General features: G+C 41.2%; 1 protein-coding gene across 3 annotated transcripts in view; it reads right to left on the bottom strand.

Annotated features, from left to right (window-relative positions):
* ASTN2 (astrotactin 2) overlaps positions 1 to 19,944 on the bottom strand; it is an 895,904-nt gene that overhangs the window by 197,753 nt on the left and 678,207 nt on the right. For all 3 annotated transcript variants that reach the window (XM_006890703.1, XM_006890704.1, XM_006890705.1), the window contains 2 exons: positions 14,850 to 14,983; positions 13,098 to 13,246 (listed from right to left, as the gene is read on the bottom strand). In XM_006890703.1, coding sequence (XP_006890765.1) covers positions 13,098 to 13,246; positions 14,850 to 14,983 — 283 coding nt within the window. The remainder of the gene's footprint in view (positions 1 to 13,097; positions 13,247 to 14,849; positions 14,984 to 19,944) is intronic.

Here is a 19,944-nt window from a genome sequence, read left to right as displayed (position 1 = left end):
GGCATTTCTGTAGTCACTGAGCATTCATCGCAGATCCTCCTGCCCGTGTTATAGGCAAACAACAAGTAAAACTATTCAGAAGGCACGGTAAATATGAAAATCTGTCCCTAGTCTAAGCTGGAGATGTTATTATTATTTGACGTTGAATCAAACCAACCCATAGCTGACCTTCCAATGAGTTCTCAGAGATAGTAAATCACATGGGAGGAGATTACTTATCCTTCTCCCATGGAGCAGCTGGTGGATTTAAACTGGGTGTGAATTAAAGAGATGGCTCATTAAAATATCTACAGGAGCTGGGTAGGTAATAAAAATTAGTATCACTGGCTAGACTGTCAGATAACCTGAAGAGGAGGGACTAGAGCAAAATTTGCATTCCTTCTATTCAGTGGCCACCTCTTTTCTATTTCTGCATTGTGGGAAGTTGCCAGAACATTTTCCAATACAAGACAAAAATCAAGGCTTTTATGTAGAAGTCTTCCACATTTCAAATGATGGCAACTTGTTCAAATATTTTAAAATACTATGCGGTCATTGGTTTGCTATTTCTGGTTTAAAGCCAATACTTTCAGACAGAACAAGAACGTGGTACATATTTTCTAGGAGGGAAGTAAGAAAAAGAAATAAATTACTATATAGCCTTTATAATTTTCTAGGCACCTCACATACATCTTGAATCATTTCACTTTTACTCAAACAAGGCTTAGAAGTAGGTTTTGTTTCTTTCTTTAATTAATAGTATGCACACAAAGGCCAGGGGATGTGTTTTGGGAAACACTATGCACTAGTATAGACACACATGATTCACATATAATACGTGAAAATATAAGGGAGTAAGTTATATGAGGACAGGTTGGTATAGCAGGGAGTGTAAGAATGAAGGTGGCTGAATACAGCACCAAGAATCAAGCCAGAGGCTTGATAAGGAAGTTATAATGAAAGTACCTAGAGTTAGCCAATTGGCAAAGATAGTTTCAAGGTATGTTGTTGTTATGTGCTGTCCAGTCGCCTGTGGCTCATAGTGACCCTATGCATAATAGCTCTAAACTCTGCCCTATCTTGAACCAATTTCATTGTCTCTGACACACCTACCCCTAACATCCCAGTTACTGAGTCAGTTCATCTCATCCAGAGTTTTCCTCTCTTGCACTGTTCCTCCAGTCTTCCAAGCATAACGTCTTTCTCCAAGGATTGATCCCTCCTGGCAACATGCCCAAAGTATGTAAGATGGGGCATCAAAACCATTGTTTTCAAGGAGCAGCTTGGTTTCACCCTCTCCTGAACAGACCTGCTTGTTCTCTTAGCCGTCCATGACACAGTGGTGAACTAATTGACAGATATTTTAAAGTGAATCAACAATGTCTTAGAGGTAAAGTCTACTTTCTTCTCTTTTCCTCCTGCTAGATGTAGAGGAGAGGGACTTTATAACCTTTCCTCCTCGTCCTCTAATCTCTTCAAACTCTTTACTAACTCTGAGTTCCATGTTAGTAATACCTTCAAGGGGAAAGAAAAGCTTAAGTGGAGTTCTGTTGTGGGATTTCCAGTACATTCCAACAATGTAGAACTTCCTATTAGGGTTTCATAGGCTTTAGTCTTTAGAGGAAGGATCCTTGGTGAAACAATGGTTTTAACCAAAAGGTCAAAAGTTTTAATCTACCCAGTGGATTAAAAAAATCTGACAGTTTGCATCTTTAAAGATTACAGCACTGGAAACTTTTTGAGGTGAAATAAACTCACTAAGTTTGGTTTGGTTGTTGAGTAGTCTCTAAGGGAACAAAGCACTAGAACTCTTCGCCCACGGAGCTCCTGGTAATTTTAGACCAGCGAAATTTCGGTTAGCAGGCAAGAGCTTTAACCATTGCACCATCAGTCTCCTTTTGACTCTAATGGTACAGCTAGTATGCTCTTTGATGCCACAGAGAATCCTTTCTCAGGGCAGGGACATTCCATAGGAAAAGCCATTCAGCCATTCTGATCTCCAGATTTGGGAACCTCTTACCTCTGTCTGGCACTACAATGGTATTGGTCTTAAGTGTGATGTGTCTGGAGTATAAATGTGGAGAGGGGAAAATGAAAGAGAGGAGGTTGTAAGTGATGCCAGATTCTGGGCAGTTGTTTAAAGCATGTTTGTACCCTGAATGCTACATGGAGGATGACTTGAACTTTTATGTCCATTTTCCCATGCTATCCACAAATTGATCATTCAAAGTAAGGAGGAATTATCTCAATTTATAGGTGAAAAAAAATGAGACTAAGCCTTGAGAAGTCAATAATTGAAAGAGTCAAAGAAACCAATGACAAGAAATATCTCAGGAGAAAATGGCAAATGACTGAAAAGATCAACTCCATTTATGATAAAAAAACATAAGGAACCAAAACCAAAGACTAGAATAAGCAAGCAAACAAACAAATAAAAACAACATCATTGCATTTAAGAAACAAAAAGGTAATTAGTAAAATGTGTATGAGGATCAGGGTGGGGGCGGTAAGAGCAGAGAGTTGAGGATGGGCAGGGGGGCAATCAAAGGGTCACATGATTTGATGGGTAGAGGGAGGGGTGGGTAAAGGAAATGGGAAAGATCCAGTGTGAAAAACAATGTTTGTGAACTTTGTAAGTAAACCAGTATAAAATACAAATTTTCTTTTAAAAAACAACTTTATTGCAGCTAATGACTTAGAGATCACACATGCCCACGGAGAAGAATGTTTCACCAACTTGGTGGGAGCAGAAGAAAGACTAAAACTTTGTTGAGGAATGCATAAAAGTAAAGAAACAACCATTGCAGACTATTCTTTTAAAAGTGTCAGAAAAATACGAGAATGGAAGATGGAGTGTGGTGGTCTCAATATTTGTTTTAAGAAGGAAAAGATAAATACCTAAGTATGCTCAAATGATCCACTAACTAGGAAGTTGTTATTGTTATTGTGTGCCATTGAATCAGAATCCACCAACAGCTGAACCTGCAGTGGGCTTTTAGAGGAAATAAATCACACGGGAGGACATTGCCCGTCCTACTTCTTCATGAAGTAGCTGGTGGATCTGAATGACATACCTTTGGAATTTCAGAGCAGCTTCTTACTAGTAGGCCATCAGAGCTCCCTCTAAACATAAGGATATTGCAAGTATAGGATAGGACAGGACACATAAAGTTTCACAAGAAGTCATAAGGGTAGGGTGGCATAATGGATAAGCACTAGCTGCTAACAAAAATGTTAGGGATACAGGCCTCCCCAGAAGCTCTGAGACAGAAATGTCTCATGATCTGCTTTTATCAAGGTCTATTGCTGTTGTTTGCCATCAGGTTGATTCTAATCCATAACAGCACAGTAAGAAACTCCTATGGGGCAGTTCCATTTTATCCTAGAGTCACTATGAGTCAGAGTCAATTCAATGACACCCAAAACAATACCAAGAAATAGTGTAAGGCAAAGATCAGTTTTAGAAAGGAGAAAAAGCATGTGTTAGTTATATCTTAAAATAAGGGGGAAAGTATGTATAAAGATGTGTTTGAATTTTGAAAAGAAGTTGAACTGCATTCTAGTAGTTTGGGGTTTGTGGATTTTTTCCCCATGAGTGAGGAGATGATGTCATCTCCTGAGAGAGTAGGAAAAGATGGAATGCCATGGGCTTGAGGACGATGAAGAATAAAGTGTCAAGAGACATCTAGCAGCATTGATGGTGGTATTAACATGCGCACTGAATTTGGTAATGATAGCTATATTCATAACAATCTTCTCAGTGGTGTCATGTTTTCTCGCTATTCGACTGTACTGTTGTTGTTCTGTGCCATTGAATCAGAACTGACTCATAGAAGTCTCTCCAGTGGGTTTTCATAGGCAGTAAATCACATAAGAGGAGAAAGCTCATCCTTCTCCCACAGAGTAACTGATGGATTTGGACCACATCCCTTTGGATTGGCAGTGCAACTCCTTACCATTCAAGGTCCAGCAAGTATCTTCCTTCCTCTCAGTGGCCTTTGTTAGCCCATTCACTCACTCATTGCCATCGACTTGAAACTAACTCATAACTAATTCTCCAGCAGGTTTCCATGGCTGTAAATCACACAAGAGGAGATAATTCTATCTTCTCCTGCATAGCAGCTGGTGGATTTGAACTTACAGAAAGAGGCAGCCTTTAGGTTGGCAGCACAATTTTCCCATGCAGTAGGTTAACCCCTGTGAATGAAATTAGTAAAGTCCTCTTCTATGTTCCTCCAACTCATTTTTCTCATCAACTGCACACTCTTCAATAATATTTTTATAAGTTTCAACTTTTTTCTATTAGATTGGAAGCTCCATGGGGATAGATACGATACCTGTGGGTTACCATTCCATGCCCAGCACCCACTGTTCCTAGGCGGTAGTGAGAACTCCATAGACATTAGTGAGAAGAATGAATGTGTTACATAGACTATAAAGAATTCAGTGATATTGAAGGCAGGTTGGGTGACACGGGGAATGGAAAGCCTAAAGACTCCCCAAGTTCTTTTTCCCTTTGGAGGGCCTTCACTGTAGAAATCTCTCACCCAAAAAAACAGCTGGAATGGCAGAAAACATTTTCTGAGATCCTAATATCAGTTCCAGATGTTTGTAGGCATGTCAGTTTGTACTTCACCCTATAAAACATATTTCCCTAGTCCCCCAACCCCAACCCCCGCAACTGCCTCCCTCTACTCTAGCTGAGGGAGGGGGACCCAGTTTCTAATAACATCACCATCTTCAAGCTTGTCCAGGAAAGCAGAAAGCAGACAAGTGAGGACCCCTTAAGCTTCTCAGACAAAGACCATGGCTCAGACATAGACTACACTGTTTTCAGAGCTATGAGTAATGGCCACAAGATTTCATAAACAGATCCAATGCAACTGTTGTACTACAGCTGCTACCTCTACCACCATTGTCTTCTTGACCAGCTGGAGAAAGAGAGGTCTTATTGTCTGTAGCTTTGAGCTGTTCCCCATTCAAATTCACTTAACAGCCTTTTCACTTAAGGAGCTCTTTCATCTAAGGCCAAAGCCTTTCTGAGGGGCAGGGAAGAGTTGGTTGGGGAAGAGGATCTTTCTTTTATACTATAGATTAAACAGATAGACAGACAGAAACAAGTAGAGGAGAAAACATAGAATAGATCTGGAGGTGCCTAGTAATATTCTCTGACTATACCGGACACCATTCTTAAATCTGACCCCAGTGACCTCAATATAAGTGGAAAGGCTGGGCAGCTCATGTCTGGGCCAGGTGGAAGAGATGGAAAAGATGGGGAGACAGACAGAAAGTGACATAGCATGAGAAAAGACCAAAGGGGGAGAGGAAGAGAGAGAGAGAAAAAGAGGGGAAGGGGAGGAGGGGAGAGAGAAAGAAAATATTAAGATGGTATACAAATAGAAAGAGAAAAAGAGGTAAAGAGAGAAAGGAAGAATCAGAAAGCCTAGAGACAAGGATAAAGTGATGAGTTGAAGGTTGACAGGAGGGAAACCTACTACTGACCCACTAGGGAGAAGTCCATCAGACTCTAACATGTCAGGACACAAAGGAGCATTGAGCAGATTCAAGTGTTGCTGTATTTTATGAGAAGATGTAAGGAGGGTGTAGACAGGATCTGTTGCCTCTCTGGGAGCCAACAGAGTCAGCTTTCCAAGATTGAACCAAGCAAGCTAAAGCCAGAAATCCTACAGGGAATGAGAGAAGACGTCTACATTTTAAATATTTAGGGAGGAGGAAAGCAAAAGATGGTGTGGAACAATAACCAGATTTGGAAACAGGAGATTATACCTTTGTCTTTCTGTTTCTCACTCTTGTTATCCTTACAATGAGGAAAGTGGACTCAGTGGTTCTTCTATGATGAACTTTGGAGACTTTTTTCAGACAATGGTAAATATTAAAGTAGAAAAAAAACCAATGTGTCTGAAGAGCCACAAACTAGTGGTTGCCAAATGCCTTTAGGTCCTCATTTAGGTAGTCAAAGGCTTCATTCTCCCCTGAGAAACATAGATTCCTGTCATTGCTGGTTGTCAATTATAACTCACATGTTACAAATAGAACTGCCCCTGAAAATTGTCTTGACGGTCATCTTTACTGAAGAAGATCAGCAGGCCTTTTCTTCCATAGTGCTGCTGCTGGGCAGATTTGAACCATTAACCTTAGGTTTAACAACCAAGCACAAACTATTTGCACCACCTGAGGACCTTCACAGGTGCCCTAGATTCTATCATCTCTGCCTGCTTTTCAATTTATACTCATCCACAGCAAATCACATGAGAGGTTTGGTACAAAGACTATAGGTTATGGTAGAAAGGGTAGATAAAGTTCTAGCTGTGGCCCTGAGAGACAGAGAGATGTGTGACCTCTCTGGACAAGTCCCTCCCATCCCTGAGACACGCCACACACACACACAGAGGACAAATAGGGGATTGAAATTCACTAAATCGGCTTGTGCCTCAGCTTCCTCCTACTCTTAACCCGATGTATCCACCCCTGTTCAAGAGGCTGAAACCTACACCAATCGCTCAGATGAGGCCACGTGGGAAAACCAGACGTCTGTTTTTAATATTGATGACAGATTAGCGTGCAGGGAATTCAGCCACCCCCCCCAAAATCATGCCCCGTTTCTGCTCAAAACAACTGGAACAGGAGGCTACTTATGCTTGGCTTTCCCAACAGAATCCCAGAACCAACAGAGCAATGGCTTCTCAGAAGGAAACAAAGAGGGCGCCAAACCCAGAGGTGGGTGGGTGGGTGTAGGAGACAGAGAGGGAGGAGAGAGCATTTCAACAGTTAGTTCAAAAGGGTGTCAAACAGATGGGAGCCATAAACTGTATGTGTGCATATGTGTGTGTGTGTGTCACCGAGAGACAGAGACAAACAGAGAAAAAGAGAATGTCTGTGCGCCTGTGCACACAGGCACATGAGTTTGTGAATAAATAAATTATCCCAGCACTGGGCTTAGCTGCAGGCAAAAATCCAGAGTGATCAAAGGAGAAAGCCTACATTTCCCTATTCTGACTTCACCTGACCAAATGTGTGTGTAATCTTAACTCTATCCCAAACAAATCCTAAACCTTATTTTGTTGCTTTCTTTCTAAATATTTAATTTCCCCTTTCTATTTTTTTTTCCTATTTCATGGAAATGGGAGTAAAGCAACTTAAATTTAGTAATGCTTTCTATGTACCAAGAGTTACGTTACATTTTATTCTCAAAAACAACTTGTGAAATTGTGATTCCCTCACTCCTATAACACAGATAAGGAAAAGAAGGCCTAGAAAAGATGAGCCACATTTTTCTAAGTCCATAGTCATGAGGTTTATATCGTCTAAGATACAGTTCAACCAAGTGATTTGGGCTCTTCAGCTGTGGGCTAAGGCAACTTTTCAGAAGACTGAGAAATGGTCGAAGTGATACCGAGCAAATAAACAAGGTAAATGCTTCAGAGATCCACCTCCAATCATCGAATGCAACTGATCAAGAAATCTTTTAAAAGTCTGCATTAAGCATTGTGTATGTACTTAATTACAATGTCATCTCTAGGACTACATAAGACTTCATTTGGTCACAGTGCCCAAGGAATTAATATGAGGGTTGAAAAGTTAAGACATGTGCTTGCTTAGTGGTTAAGGAGATGCTCTGCCAACCAAAAGGCATGTGGTTCAAATCCACCAGCTGCTCCATGGAAGAAATATGGGCAATCCTCTCCTACATGATTTACGGCCTCTGAGAATCCATCGGAGGATCGGCTATGAGTCAACTCTGACTCAATCATATATAATAACAACAACTAATGTACTTATACGTCACATTCATCAACCCGCACTACCTATGTATGTTAGGCACTATACAGATATGCAAACTTCAATTGGGATGTTAATAATCCAAAACGAGAAAATTATCCAGCATATAACTCAAGAACAGAGTAGTGGGGAGAAAGTCAACTCTCATGAAAAAAAGGTTAAAAGAGCGAGGAAAATTCAAGCAAATCTTCAACCTTTTAATCGGCTGCAGAAATAAGAGGGAGTCAGATCTGGGCTGGATAATTTCAGAGCCAGAATCTAAGAAAAGATAAATTTTACTTTAGTCAAAAAAATGGACTATTAGAACAAGCACTGGTTATTGGATAATCAAGAGGGGAAACCCAAGATTTCCATTTCTGGACAAAAACGGAGCAACAGGGACTGACTGAATTTATTTACCCTTTTCATCATAGAGTTGCTATGAGTCAACAGCACCTAACAACAACAACAACATTTGAAGCAGTACAAAACCAAAAAGAAAAGTAGGGGGGAAAAATACAAAACAAATTTCCAAAACACTGGAAATAAGGAAACAAAATTCAGAAATCCTGAAAAACAAAAAACAGATTCTGAGAGCTAGGAAACAAATTAGGTGAACCCATTTTGCTTCCTTTACAATTTCCAGGGCAGATGCAGGAATGGGAACTCAAGGGGGACCTGGCACACTCCTGGTTTTGGGAAGAGAGAACTCTCACACTGGAGAAGCCAAAACAACTAGAGTTAGCAGAACAGCATAATGGAAAAGTGGAACTGCACAGAGAGAAAACTCAAAGGATCTGTGGAAGGTTCTCTTTAAATATGCAGAAGAGTGCTGACTGACGCTGGGACAATTAAATGTAACTGTCCAGTGCTCATGCAGAAGCCAGACATGGTTCCTGTTCTTATTAGTAATGCTAGGAAACCTTCTAATTCTAGGGTCACTGTGTAGAACATAAAGAAAGGTCTTAACTCGGTTCACTGTTACTGAGTCAACTTCGATTCAGACCCTACTTGACTCTGTAATTAGGACTAATTAGTCCTAGACTAAACACTGTCCCCGTTCCCCCTAACAAATCTTAAAACCAAGAACCAAAAGAATCAAACAACTGTTTCCCAGTAACTTAAGTGTGTCCCAGAGTTCAAAAATATTTATTAAAATATATCAACCTTGCAACAAGACAAAAACAATGTCTGGCATCCAATCAAAAATTACCTAGCATTCAAGGCAGCAGAAAAATGTGACCTATAATGTGGAAGAAAAATCAATCAATTGGAACCAGCCCAGAACTGACAGAGATGTTAAAATCTGCAGACGAGGATATTCAAACAATTATTATAACCATTTTCCATATGTTGGAAAAGTTAAATAGAGACATGGAATATATTAACAAAATCTAAACTGAACAAAGAAAAAGTAGAGCACAGGTATGATTCTCTTTTAAAAAAAACAGCGTAGAAAAATGTTGTATCAATGAATCTTTTCAGAAAAAAGGCAAATTAGTGGTAGAAGGCAGAGTGGGCAAGAGAGAGGATGAGAAAGGTGCATGAAGAATCTTTAGGTGGTGATGGATGTGTTTGTGATTTTGATGGTTCCGTGTTGCATTTGTCATGTACTGCCGTTGAATTAGAAACAATTCAAATAGTACTCCAGTGGGTTTTCAGAAGCTGTAAACAAATGGCACAAGGGGATTGCCCATCTTTCTCCATCAGAGGAGCTGGTAGATTCCAACCACTTGCCTTTTGGGCTGGCAGCACAGCTCCTTACCTACAAGAACTCACTGGTGGTTTCACATGTGTGGTGTGCACAGAGATACTTGCACACGCGCGCACACACACACACACACACACACACATACACACATATTTGTGTCAAAACTTAACACAGTGTACCTTACAGACATGTACAATTTATATATATTTTTTTGCAATTTATATCTTTCTAGTATTCAGTTTTTTATTTGTAAAACTAGGTTGGTAATCAATGCTTCATAAAGCAAGTGTAAGTTGAACAATGAATAAGATAAAAGAAGAATTTGGGGGAAAGGAGTTGGCAGGGAGAAAAGTGCAACTAAGTCTCTATAAACTTTCATTAAAATGAATTAGATAAAAGAATCGATGCTTATAAATTGTGGTACTAGTAATGAATATTGACAGTACCATGGACTGCCAAAAGAATAAATCAGTCTATAGCAGGGGTGCTTCTTGGAGGCAAAAATGGAGAGACTGCCTCACATGCTTTGGACATCTTACCAGGATCTCATGTTTAGAAAAGTAGAGAGTCATTGAAGGAGAGGAAGATCCTTAAGAAAGTCGAAAGCAACAATAGACACAGGATCAAGCAGGATGTCAACCTACTCTACTAGGAGTTGGATTTATTTCTCTGTGTTGTACTATGAGTCACTGCGCATCAGAGGCAGCACAAAGGCAGCTAACAACATTCATTCTTATCTTATCCAATTTTTTTTTAATTCTGAAAAGAATAATATGCTATAGAGATGTGAAGCTTGACTGTTAAAATATAAGCAATTATTATTGAGTCAATTCTGTCTCATGTAGGGTCTATTGGTGTCAGGGTAAAATTGTATTCCATACAGTTTTCAGTGGCTGCTTTCAGAAGTAGATGAACATCCCCTGAGGAGTTTCTGGGAGGATTTGAATCTTGAGCCTTTTGATTATCATCCAAGTGAACTAATTCTTTGAACTACCTAGGGATGCATTACAAGATCTTCATTTTCCACAGAGGTCTGTGGCCGAGAAAGTCTTTCCATTACAACAGCTCACTACATAGAAAAAGGCACACAAGTGCACGCCTGCGTGCACGCGCGCGCGCGCGCGCACACACACACACACACACACACACACACTGTCAAATCTCACCCACCTAAAAATAAAGATTCGTTCAAATGAATAAAACATATATACACTTAGATACAGATAAACTTGCCCGCGTGCAAATACTCAGACCTATAATACTTAGAGTGAAAAAAGAAAGAATTAATAAAGTTCTAGAAGATGAGGCAAAGCCAGCTGCCCAATTATTTGTCTGTAGCCTTCAATATGGATTGAAGCTCAACATCAAGAACAAAGATTTTCATTACTGGGCCAATTGGCAGTACCATGATAGATGGAGAAGAGACTGAGGTTGTTAACAATACCAGCTTACTCGGTTCCACAATCAAGACTCTTGGCACCAACGGTCAGAAGATCAAAAGATTAATCGCATTGGGAAAATCTGCTGTCAGGACCTCACTAAAGTGTTAAAGAGCAATGACGTCAGTTTAGAGACTGAGATACACCTGATTCAGGCCACGGTCTTTGCAATTACTTGCTATGCATCAGAGAGCTGGACAGTGACTAAGGATGACAGAAGAAGAATCACTATCTTTGAGTTGTGGTGCTGGAGAAGAGTATTGAACATATCATGGACTGCCAAGAGAACAAGCAGGTCTATCCCAGAGAGGGTGAAACCAGGTTGCTCTTTGGAGGCAAAGAGTTTGAAGCTCAGTCTGTCATCCTTTAGGAATGTTGCCAGGAGGAGCCAGTCCTTGGATAAGGGCACCATGCTTGGAAGGGTGGAGAGACAGTTCAAGAAAGGTAGATGCATGATGACAGGGATTGACACAGTAACGGGTAAAGGGGGTAGGTGTGTCAGTGAGAAGACTGGCTCAGGTTAGGGTGAGGTACAGAGCTACTGTACATAGGGCTGCTATGAGTTACAGGTGACTTGATGACACAGCAACAACAACAGTTCCTATTGAAAATCAGACCTACTCTTGCTCTCCAAGCCTTTTTAGTCGACTCCAGCGAATCACATCCATCTCTGTGTACTGAGCAGCAGAGAGCTCTTGGGGGCCTAGTGGTAAGTAAGTAGTTGTGCTGTCAACCCAAAGGCAGGCTGTTTGGGTCCACCAGTTGTTCTTTGGGAGGAAGATGGCAGTCTCCTGGGCATTGAACAGCCCCTAAAAGCCATTGGAGGGCCACCTGGGCACGTTCTGACTGCACAGCAATAAGTTCAAGTATTGAGCAGCAACCAGCTTAACTTTTCCTTCTGCCCATCATCTCAGTCCTTCACTGTCAGCATATTTTATAGTCACCACTTCTTTAACCATTTTCTTTGCCGATTTCTAAGCAGCAAAACAAATTTAACCCAGAGAGGAAAGAGAGAAAGGAAGAAGACAAGGAAAAGAAGGAGGAGGTGGGGAGGAATTAAGAGCAATTAATTGTTCAGGCATTCAAAAAGCATGTGAATATCAGGCCTTACGGCAGACACTGAAAATTTAACAATAAACACAGATTCATTATCTTTGCTCCTTAAGCATATAGTTAAATGCCAGATCCATACCAATCATGTAGTTTTGTTGTTGTTTATTCGAGTCAGAACCGACCCACAGCTGACCTTCCCGTTGGTTTTCACAGGCAGTTATTCGCACGGGAGATTACCTACACTTCTCCCATGGAGCAGCTGGTGGCCTCGAACCTCGTTCTTCCGGGATTGCAGAGCAGCTTCTTGCCAGTAGGCCACCAGAGCTCCCTCATCTAGTCTTAGTTCATTTATTTATAAATACAAGGTTAAAACTGGGAGGGAGCTTAAGGTAATATCATCAGCTGGATAACCTTGTATTAGCATCCATTCCGGAAACTGTGGAATGAGTACAGATTAGGTTGCTGTGAAAATTTAGTGAGATGTGGAAAAAAAGCAATTAGCACAGTGCCTGGAACAGTGAGAAGATGCCCAATTGATGTTTTTTGGTGGGGAAAATATAATCACTGAATAGCAGTCTAACAGAAAGCAGATAATGTTAGCCTCCCACTTCAGATCATGGTGAATGCTCAGCTTCTTGGCAGTCAGTGGCTTAGAAGAATTCAGAGATAGCACTCTGCATTTCAATCAAATTAGCCCTCTGAACAGTCATCTTTCTCATCTTCTTCCATCTACTGGAATCATTTCCAATTCTCTCCTCTCCAGCACTAGTTATGAAGCTATCCAATCACTTGTCCCTGGAAGAGGCAATTGGTTTAAGTTCCTCATCTCAGTTCCAGAGATGATATAACAATATACTAAAGCCTTCAAACATGTTAGTTTCTGAGAAGAGAAAGCTCAAATTCTCTTCAGAGTTGAAAGCTCAACCTGACATACCAGGAATTCCTCCCAATCGTAACACATTACCTTCTTTCTTAAAAACCACCAAAAAGCACACAGGAATGGGCACCAGATGACCATCATTAAACAATTGAACCACACAATGCCTTCCTTAGTCTCCAAAGCATCGAACACTCCCAGGGCCCAACCTCTGTCACGCTATCCTAACAAAAAAGGGAGCCAGAGGCCTTCTACCTACCTGTGTAAAGGTCAGTATCCGTGTATTCATCCACTTTCTTGTGCTGCAGAATATAGTCTGAGACCTTGGTCCCAATAGCTGGCTGAACATCCACCCACTCCAAGGAGACCACGGTGCTGGAAGGCTCCACCGTTGGGGACAGCCGCAGCCTACAGAGGTGACAGGGAACTCTGCTGGTTCTCTATAATGCATTATAGTCTTATAACACATGCTAAAACTAGGTCCTAAGATGGTCTGCAGGCTTGAAGATTAAATCACAGACTTCAGATTGTGTATAGATCTGGATTCTCTCTACCACCAACCCACTGAAAGGCCTTCGACAAGCTACTTTACCACTTAGAGTTTCCACTTACTCATGCATAAAATGGGGGATAAGGAAATACTAGTCTTTAGTTTCAGTGTAGAATCCAGTAAATTAACCTAAGCAAACAATATGTGCTCACTGAAAGAAATTAGTGCTCTGTTTATTTAAACTACATTCTCAATGATGGTTCAATTTCTAGTAAATTGTGCCTTCAAACACTCTCATTTTAAATCTCTCTGCTAGTCTCTTCAATCTCCTAATATATTTGGCAATTAATATTTTAAATGGATAATCTCTCAGAGAGGGCTTAATACTGAGATGGCTCTATTTCTAAATCAAGGAATAAAAGAATGATTGAGAGTTATAAACGGAATATTCTTTAGAGATAATGAAGTAGAATTCTCTCATTCCACAGGTGGGAAAAATAAGGCCCAGCAAAAAGAAATCATTTTCACAAGGTCACACAGCAAGTTGTAGGCAGGGCCATATGGCAGCTTTGCTTTTCCCCAGTCTAAATCTCTCTTTCTCTCATTCCACTACATCATACTGCCTCTTTAAGGTATCCTTTAATGCAATTCTTCTGACCCCATTGAGGAGTAGCATGTAACTGTGAATTTCCTAATATTGGGTGCTGCCCATTTCTCAGATAATCTTCACACCACTCTCCCTCTTAATCATATTCCTCCAGCCAAGAAGACTTTATCTTTCCTCAAGTGGTGAATTTCCTATGTCAGCACCTCAATGTATGATGTTCCTTCGACCTAGAATGTAATTATATTGCTACTTGCTGCTCGGCTAGCATTATTGTAGCCATTCAGATCTCATAGCAGAGGTTTCCCTGATGGCACTTCCTCCCTTCCAATCAAGGTATTCTCCTTTATTCTCTCTATTAACAACTCTTTGTTCTTTCATGTTTTCTCTTGTTCAAATTTTTAAACTGTCTCCCACTTCCGGTTGGGTTTTTTCCTCCTTTCTTGTTTTATCTTAAATGTCTGTGTTCCTCACCACACTGGCAGCTCACCTAGTACATGGACTGTGCTATCCACTGATGTCCTCATTACCAGACACACAGAAAGAATTAAAAATGATTTGCTGAATGAATGAACAAAATGACGTTGCTTTACAGAGGTTCTACACTTTCTCTCTTTCAGAAATCCAATTGCTTAGCATAAAAATGACAAAGCTCTAGTCATCGTTTGAGAACTCTTTGCTAAATGGATGAGAGGAGGAAATATCACCAATTAAGTGGTATGAGTCAAAACAGCACCCTGTAAGATTTATGTCTAACCTCTGAGCTAGGTTCCTTCTCTATCATGACTCCATTCTGCTCCTAAGAAAGAGGTAGATCTGGGAAGTTTCAGAAATGTGATTAGAGGAGAGAAGTAAGCCATGGCCTGGGCTGACAGAATGGAGGGGTGGTCAAAGGAAGAGGGGCCATACATACGTACACCGGCTGTGGGAGGGGGCTGCAGTTGGGGAGCCCGTTGGCATCAAAGGCGCTGAGGTCACATCTGCACCAATCATCAATCACGTCCCCTTTCCCTGAGCACCAGTAGGAGCTCATCAGTGCACCCTTGAAGGCCTGGAATAAAGAAGGACAGGAGAGGTAATGATGACAGTGGTGGAAGAACTAGAGAGTCGATGAGCTGCGGACCATGCTGGTAGGCAAGGCCTTCAGAGCGGCTTCCTGGACACAGAGGCCATCTCTGGTTATCCTCTGGTCTCCCTACATCCAGGCTCTCATACCCTACGCCAGTCGCTATCTGATAGCCAGAATGACTGACGAGACACAGTGAAATCACCATCCATAGAGAGCTTCCATTGATCCCAGAACTCTAAGTTCATTCATGTATGATCCACCATGAGCCTACAAAATACATTTGATCATTAATATCATTTCCTCTTTTAAAGAATTTGCCTGAGGACCACAGTTCAAAAGTGACAGAACCTGCTTTCTTCAACACCTTGTTATATTGCCTCTCATAAGTTTACCTCACTATTCTGTTTCACAACCTCCAGAGGCCCTTAGGATAATGTGTTAATTTCTTGCTAGAGCCATGGATTTTATCCCCAGTCTCACTGTCCCTGTCATTTCCCCTTACATTCTACCATTCACCCTTTAGGAAGCCACTTGCATGTCTAGCAACAATGAATTCCTGTTTACTTAAACCATGCTCAACAGTTAAGTGCTCAGCTGAAAGGTTGGCAGTTCAAACCCACCTGGTGGTTCCTCAAAAGAAAGACATGGTAATCTGTTTCTGTTAATGTTACAGCCATGAAAACCTCCTGTGGCAGTTCCATCCTGTTACAAGGGGTTATTGGGAGTCTAAATTCACATGACAGCACTCTCTAACCATAATCAGGGGACAATAAAAGTGCTTCTGAAAAGCGCCAGCCGGCTGGGTAGTCTCTGCCACTCTGCCTTCGGCGTATGGGAAGTTGTAGGTTCAGAGGTAGAATTCTGGCCTTTCATGTGGCCGACTTGAGCTTGACTCCGGGAGAAAGAGGCTTGAATATCACTATGTAACTGAAGATGTTTCAGTAGTTTGCGCACTAAGAAAGGCCTAGTGATCTACTTCCCAAAATCAACCAAGGAACCTCTATGGATCACAAATGAGAGCAGATCATGAGATCATGGCCCAGGACTTGAGCACAGTCAGGTCTCACTCCACATCAGCTAACAGCGTCCACCTTTTATAGGATGGAATTGCACAGAAAAAAAGCTTCACTGAGTGCATGTGGTTGTACTGGAAAAGAACAGCAACAACAATAACTATTTACAAAAAGAAATAACTGTACCAAGAAGGCATAACTTTTCGACCCAACTGTAAATGATGGTTATATTTTTTAAAAAATATTTAATTGCAGCGTGTTTCGTTGTGTTACTCTTGAAACACATTTTGCTCTCTAGATGGAATATTTCCCCCTTTTGCACATTTAAGTGCACTTTTTCTTTTTAGTTCCTGTGGAATGGAAGCTCCGACGGCCTACTTGGTTAAGAAGTTGTGTTGCAATCCTGAAGGCATGTAGTTCGAATCTACCAAACGCTCCTTAAAAGAAAGATGGGCAATCCCCTCCCATGCAATTAATTGCCTCTAAAAACCCAATGAAGGATCAGTGATGGGTCTGTTCTGATTCCAAAACAAGACACAACAAAACCAACAAGATTCTCTCTGAGGAACCTCCTCTGAAATTTCTATGCCTGGGATCATGATCTTCAGCTTGACACTGTCGCAGAAGAACATCCATACCATCACATTTGTCTGTCTGTCTTATTCAGCAGACTATGATCCTACAAAGCAAGTGCCAGGAAATTCCTCAGGGGACTGAGCATTGGACTGCAATCAGCATTTCACCAAAAAATGGATAGACACTAAACAACTCATCATTGATGTTCACAGTTATTAGTTTTCTTCAGTTTCTTCCCAGACAGACAGGAAATCTTCCACTTTTCCCCCCTCTTGACATCAAACGTAGATGTAAAAGAGATCCCTTGATGTAAGTGTGATGCTTGAATGAACTGGTCAAGTTAAATTAAATCCCTTCACTCGTGTTGACTTTCTAAGACATCAAGGATTTCGAATGCCTGTCAGCGCTCTAAAACTTAGAGGTTCCAGAGAAAGCTGAGCTCTTACTCTTCTGTTGGGGAGCAGGTATGTATACACTTGCTGTCTTTGTGCTTTTAAATGAAAATGTCCTACTGCCTACAAGGATGGCACAGGATATGACAGGGCACTACGAGCTGTTCTCAATTTGACAACACCTCACAATAGCATCATGTTCGAGTCCACTAGATTATCTGAATATCACTGTTTTCATCCTGTGCTGGGCAACATATTCAAGTACAACATTGTTTGCAAGGCCAGTCTACAATCTGCTTCTTTAGCTAACCAGAACACAGATCTGTTGTTGTTGCTGTTAGATACCGTCAAGTATGACCCATAGTGACCCTACAAACAACAGATCTGAACCCTGTCCCGTCCTGTGCAATCCTCACACTTTTGACACACTAGAGCCCAGTGAGGCAGTCACCGTGTCATTCCACCTGGTTGAGGGTCTTCCTCTCTTTTGCTGACTCTCCACATGTCCAAGCATAATGTCCCTCTCCAAGGAACAGCCTCTCCTCGCAACATGCCCAAAGTACGTAGTAGAACACAGATCCAGAGAGGAGTATGTGGAAGGAGTATGAGGAAGATAGTGAAAGGATTTGTAGGGTGAAAAGATAGGCAAGGAACAGACAGGTTTTGAGAAGACTTTATAATAAATTACATTGATCATATAATTATAATATTATAAACCAATGTATATGCAATTTGGTGGGGTGGGGGAGCGAAAAGAAATGGGACAGATCCTGCGTGAAGAACAATGTATTTGGACTTTGAAAATAAATTTAAAACAAATAAAAAAGCTAAAACACTTGCTAAAAAAGTAGTAAACTTAATAGCATGGCACTTTTCCCAACAGGATGAAGAAAAAAAACAAAAACACCACAAAACCCCATGTGTATGAATGAGTGAATGAAAACCATTTTTTTCAAAAGGATGTTATTATTTTAGCTGCCATCCCATTTTTCCCAAAACCCTTTGACAAGGAGATCCTGATTATTCCTTCTCTACATTTTTACCCATTCCTCTGCTCAAACTCATGCTTTGGCATCAGTTCTAACATGTAGGACCCGCCTCCTCCCTTCATGGATTTCTGAGACAGTAAAACTTAGAGGGAGGAGACTGTACATCTTTCTCCTGCAGAACAGCTGGTGGTTTTGAAATACTAAAGACAAGTTACTTTTTTGTTAGCAGTGCAACTCTGCATGGACGACACCACCAGAAAGCCATCCTTTTCTAAAAGTGAACGTCAAATGGCCTCATTTCTTCCGAGTTAGGTATCATTCATGCATTGCTGTTGAGTTAGAACTAACTCATAGCTGATCTGTTAACGGGTTCTCCTGAGACTAAATCAAAGAGGACATGGCCCATCCTTCTCCCATGGAACTGCTGGGGCCTCTGAACCAACGGGTAGGTGCAACCTTTAGGTTAAGCAGCACAACTCCCTACAAACTAGGCCACCAGAGTGCAATGATAACAAAATTTAAAAAAAAAAAATTATAGTAAAAGTCAACATTTAGGAAGCACCTACTTATGCGCTCCTTGAGTACATGAAAAAACAAACAAACAAAACCACACAAAACCAAACAAAACATCCTATTTCCTCAAAACAGTGCTGTGATACAGACATTAAGATCCTTGTTTACAGGTACAACAAAATTTAGGTGTCAAAGCAGTGAAGCAATTCTCCCAAGTTCTCACAGCAGGTAAATAGTAAAGCAAACTCAAAGTCTTTGTGACTTCCAAGTTCAGGGCTTTCCTGTTCAATGATTCAGGACAGTGGCTTAAGTCCAAGGAAGTTTGTCTTATTTGGTTAAAAAAAAAAGATAAAAGATGACTTATGAATCCCATTTGAGTTTGAGATATAAACGTTTTTATCTTCAGTAGATTACATCCCATGCGATTTTGACATGCAAAGTGTCTGTCCCAGAGTCAGGTACACAGTAAGAGCACTGTTCCTATTACATGCCAGAGCCTACACTGGGAACAAATGTCCATTCACCTACCAGCACCAGACTGAGGCACTCTCATGTGGGCAGGAACCAGATGGAAAAGAAAGAGGAGGGGAGAGAACATCCTGTTTTGTATGTGCGTGTGTCTGTGTTTTTGTTTGTGTGTATGTGTATGTGTGTGTGTGGGGGGGGGGAGGCTTGTGTAATCGACAGGAGCTTGAGTGTGTGGAAAACAAAACAGGAAATCTCTTTTGGACTTAGTGAGTTTCACCAGCCATGCAGCTCTTGGGAAGAAATCCTGTCTCTGAGTCTCCCCATCCACTGGCTCTTCCCCAAATGCTGAGGAACAGAATGGGGACTGGTACAATGGCCAGACAAACCCTGGATGGAGCACAAACACACCCTGATAAAAGGCCCACATCAAAAGGGGAGCCCTTGAAAGGCAGCAGAAGCCAGCATTGTGTCAGCACAGGATTGCACTTCCCTTACGTCTTCAGTCCTTGCAACACTCAGTTCACAGTCCAATCATATCCCAGGGGAGGAGAATCAGGGAGTGTTCCAACTTGAAGGGAATCTGTAAATAATCTAATCTAATCCGTTTTACAGATGCAGATACAGTGGCCCAGAAAAGCTAACTCAAAGGCTAACTAACTGGTGGCCCAAGGTGATAGAGGAAACTCCTGCTTTACTTTTTCAGTGTCCTACTCCCATTTACAGATAAGCATGTCAGAAGAGAGGCTTAGAATGAAGGTCATCTGAGTCCTGGCATGTTTGACCTTCCTAGGTCATTCTGGAACAATAAATGCCAAGATTTCATCTAAAGCTTTATTTTCAGCTAATCGACTGATGTCATATTCTCTGTGTGTATGTATATGTTGCATGTGTGCCCGTGTGTGTGTGTGTGTGTGTGTGTGTGTGTGTGTGTATGTAGGATCATGTATGTGTGTGTGCATGTGTACACACATACTTTTTCATGTGCTTTCAGA

Source organism: Elephantulus edwardii, unplaced genomic scaffold, assembly GCF_000299155.1.
Source record: "Elephantulus edwardii isolate Elephantulus edwardi_28Jun2011 unplaced genomic scaffold, EleEdw1.0 scaffold00092, whole genome shotgun sequence".
NCBI classification, from domain to species: Eukaryota; Metazoa; Chordata; class Mammalia; order Macroscelidea; family Macroscelididae; genus Elephantulus; species Elephantulus edwardii.
This window is presented reverse-complemented; position numbering and strand designations above follow the sequence as displayed.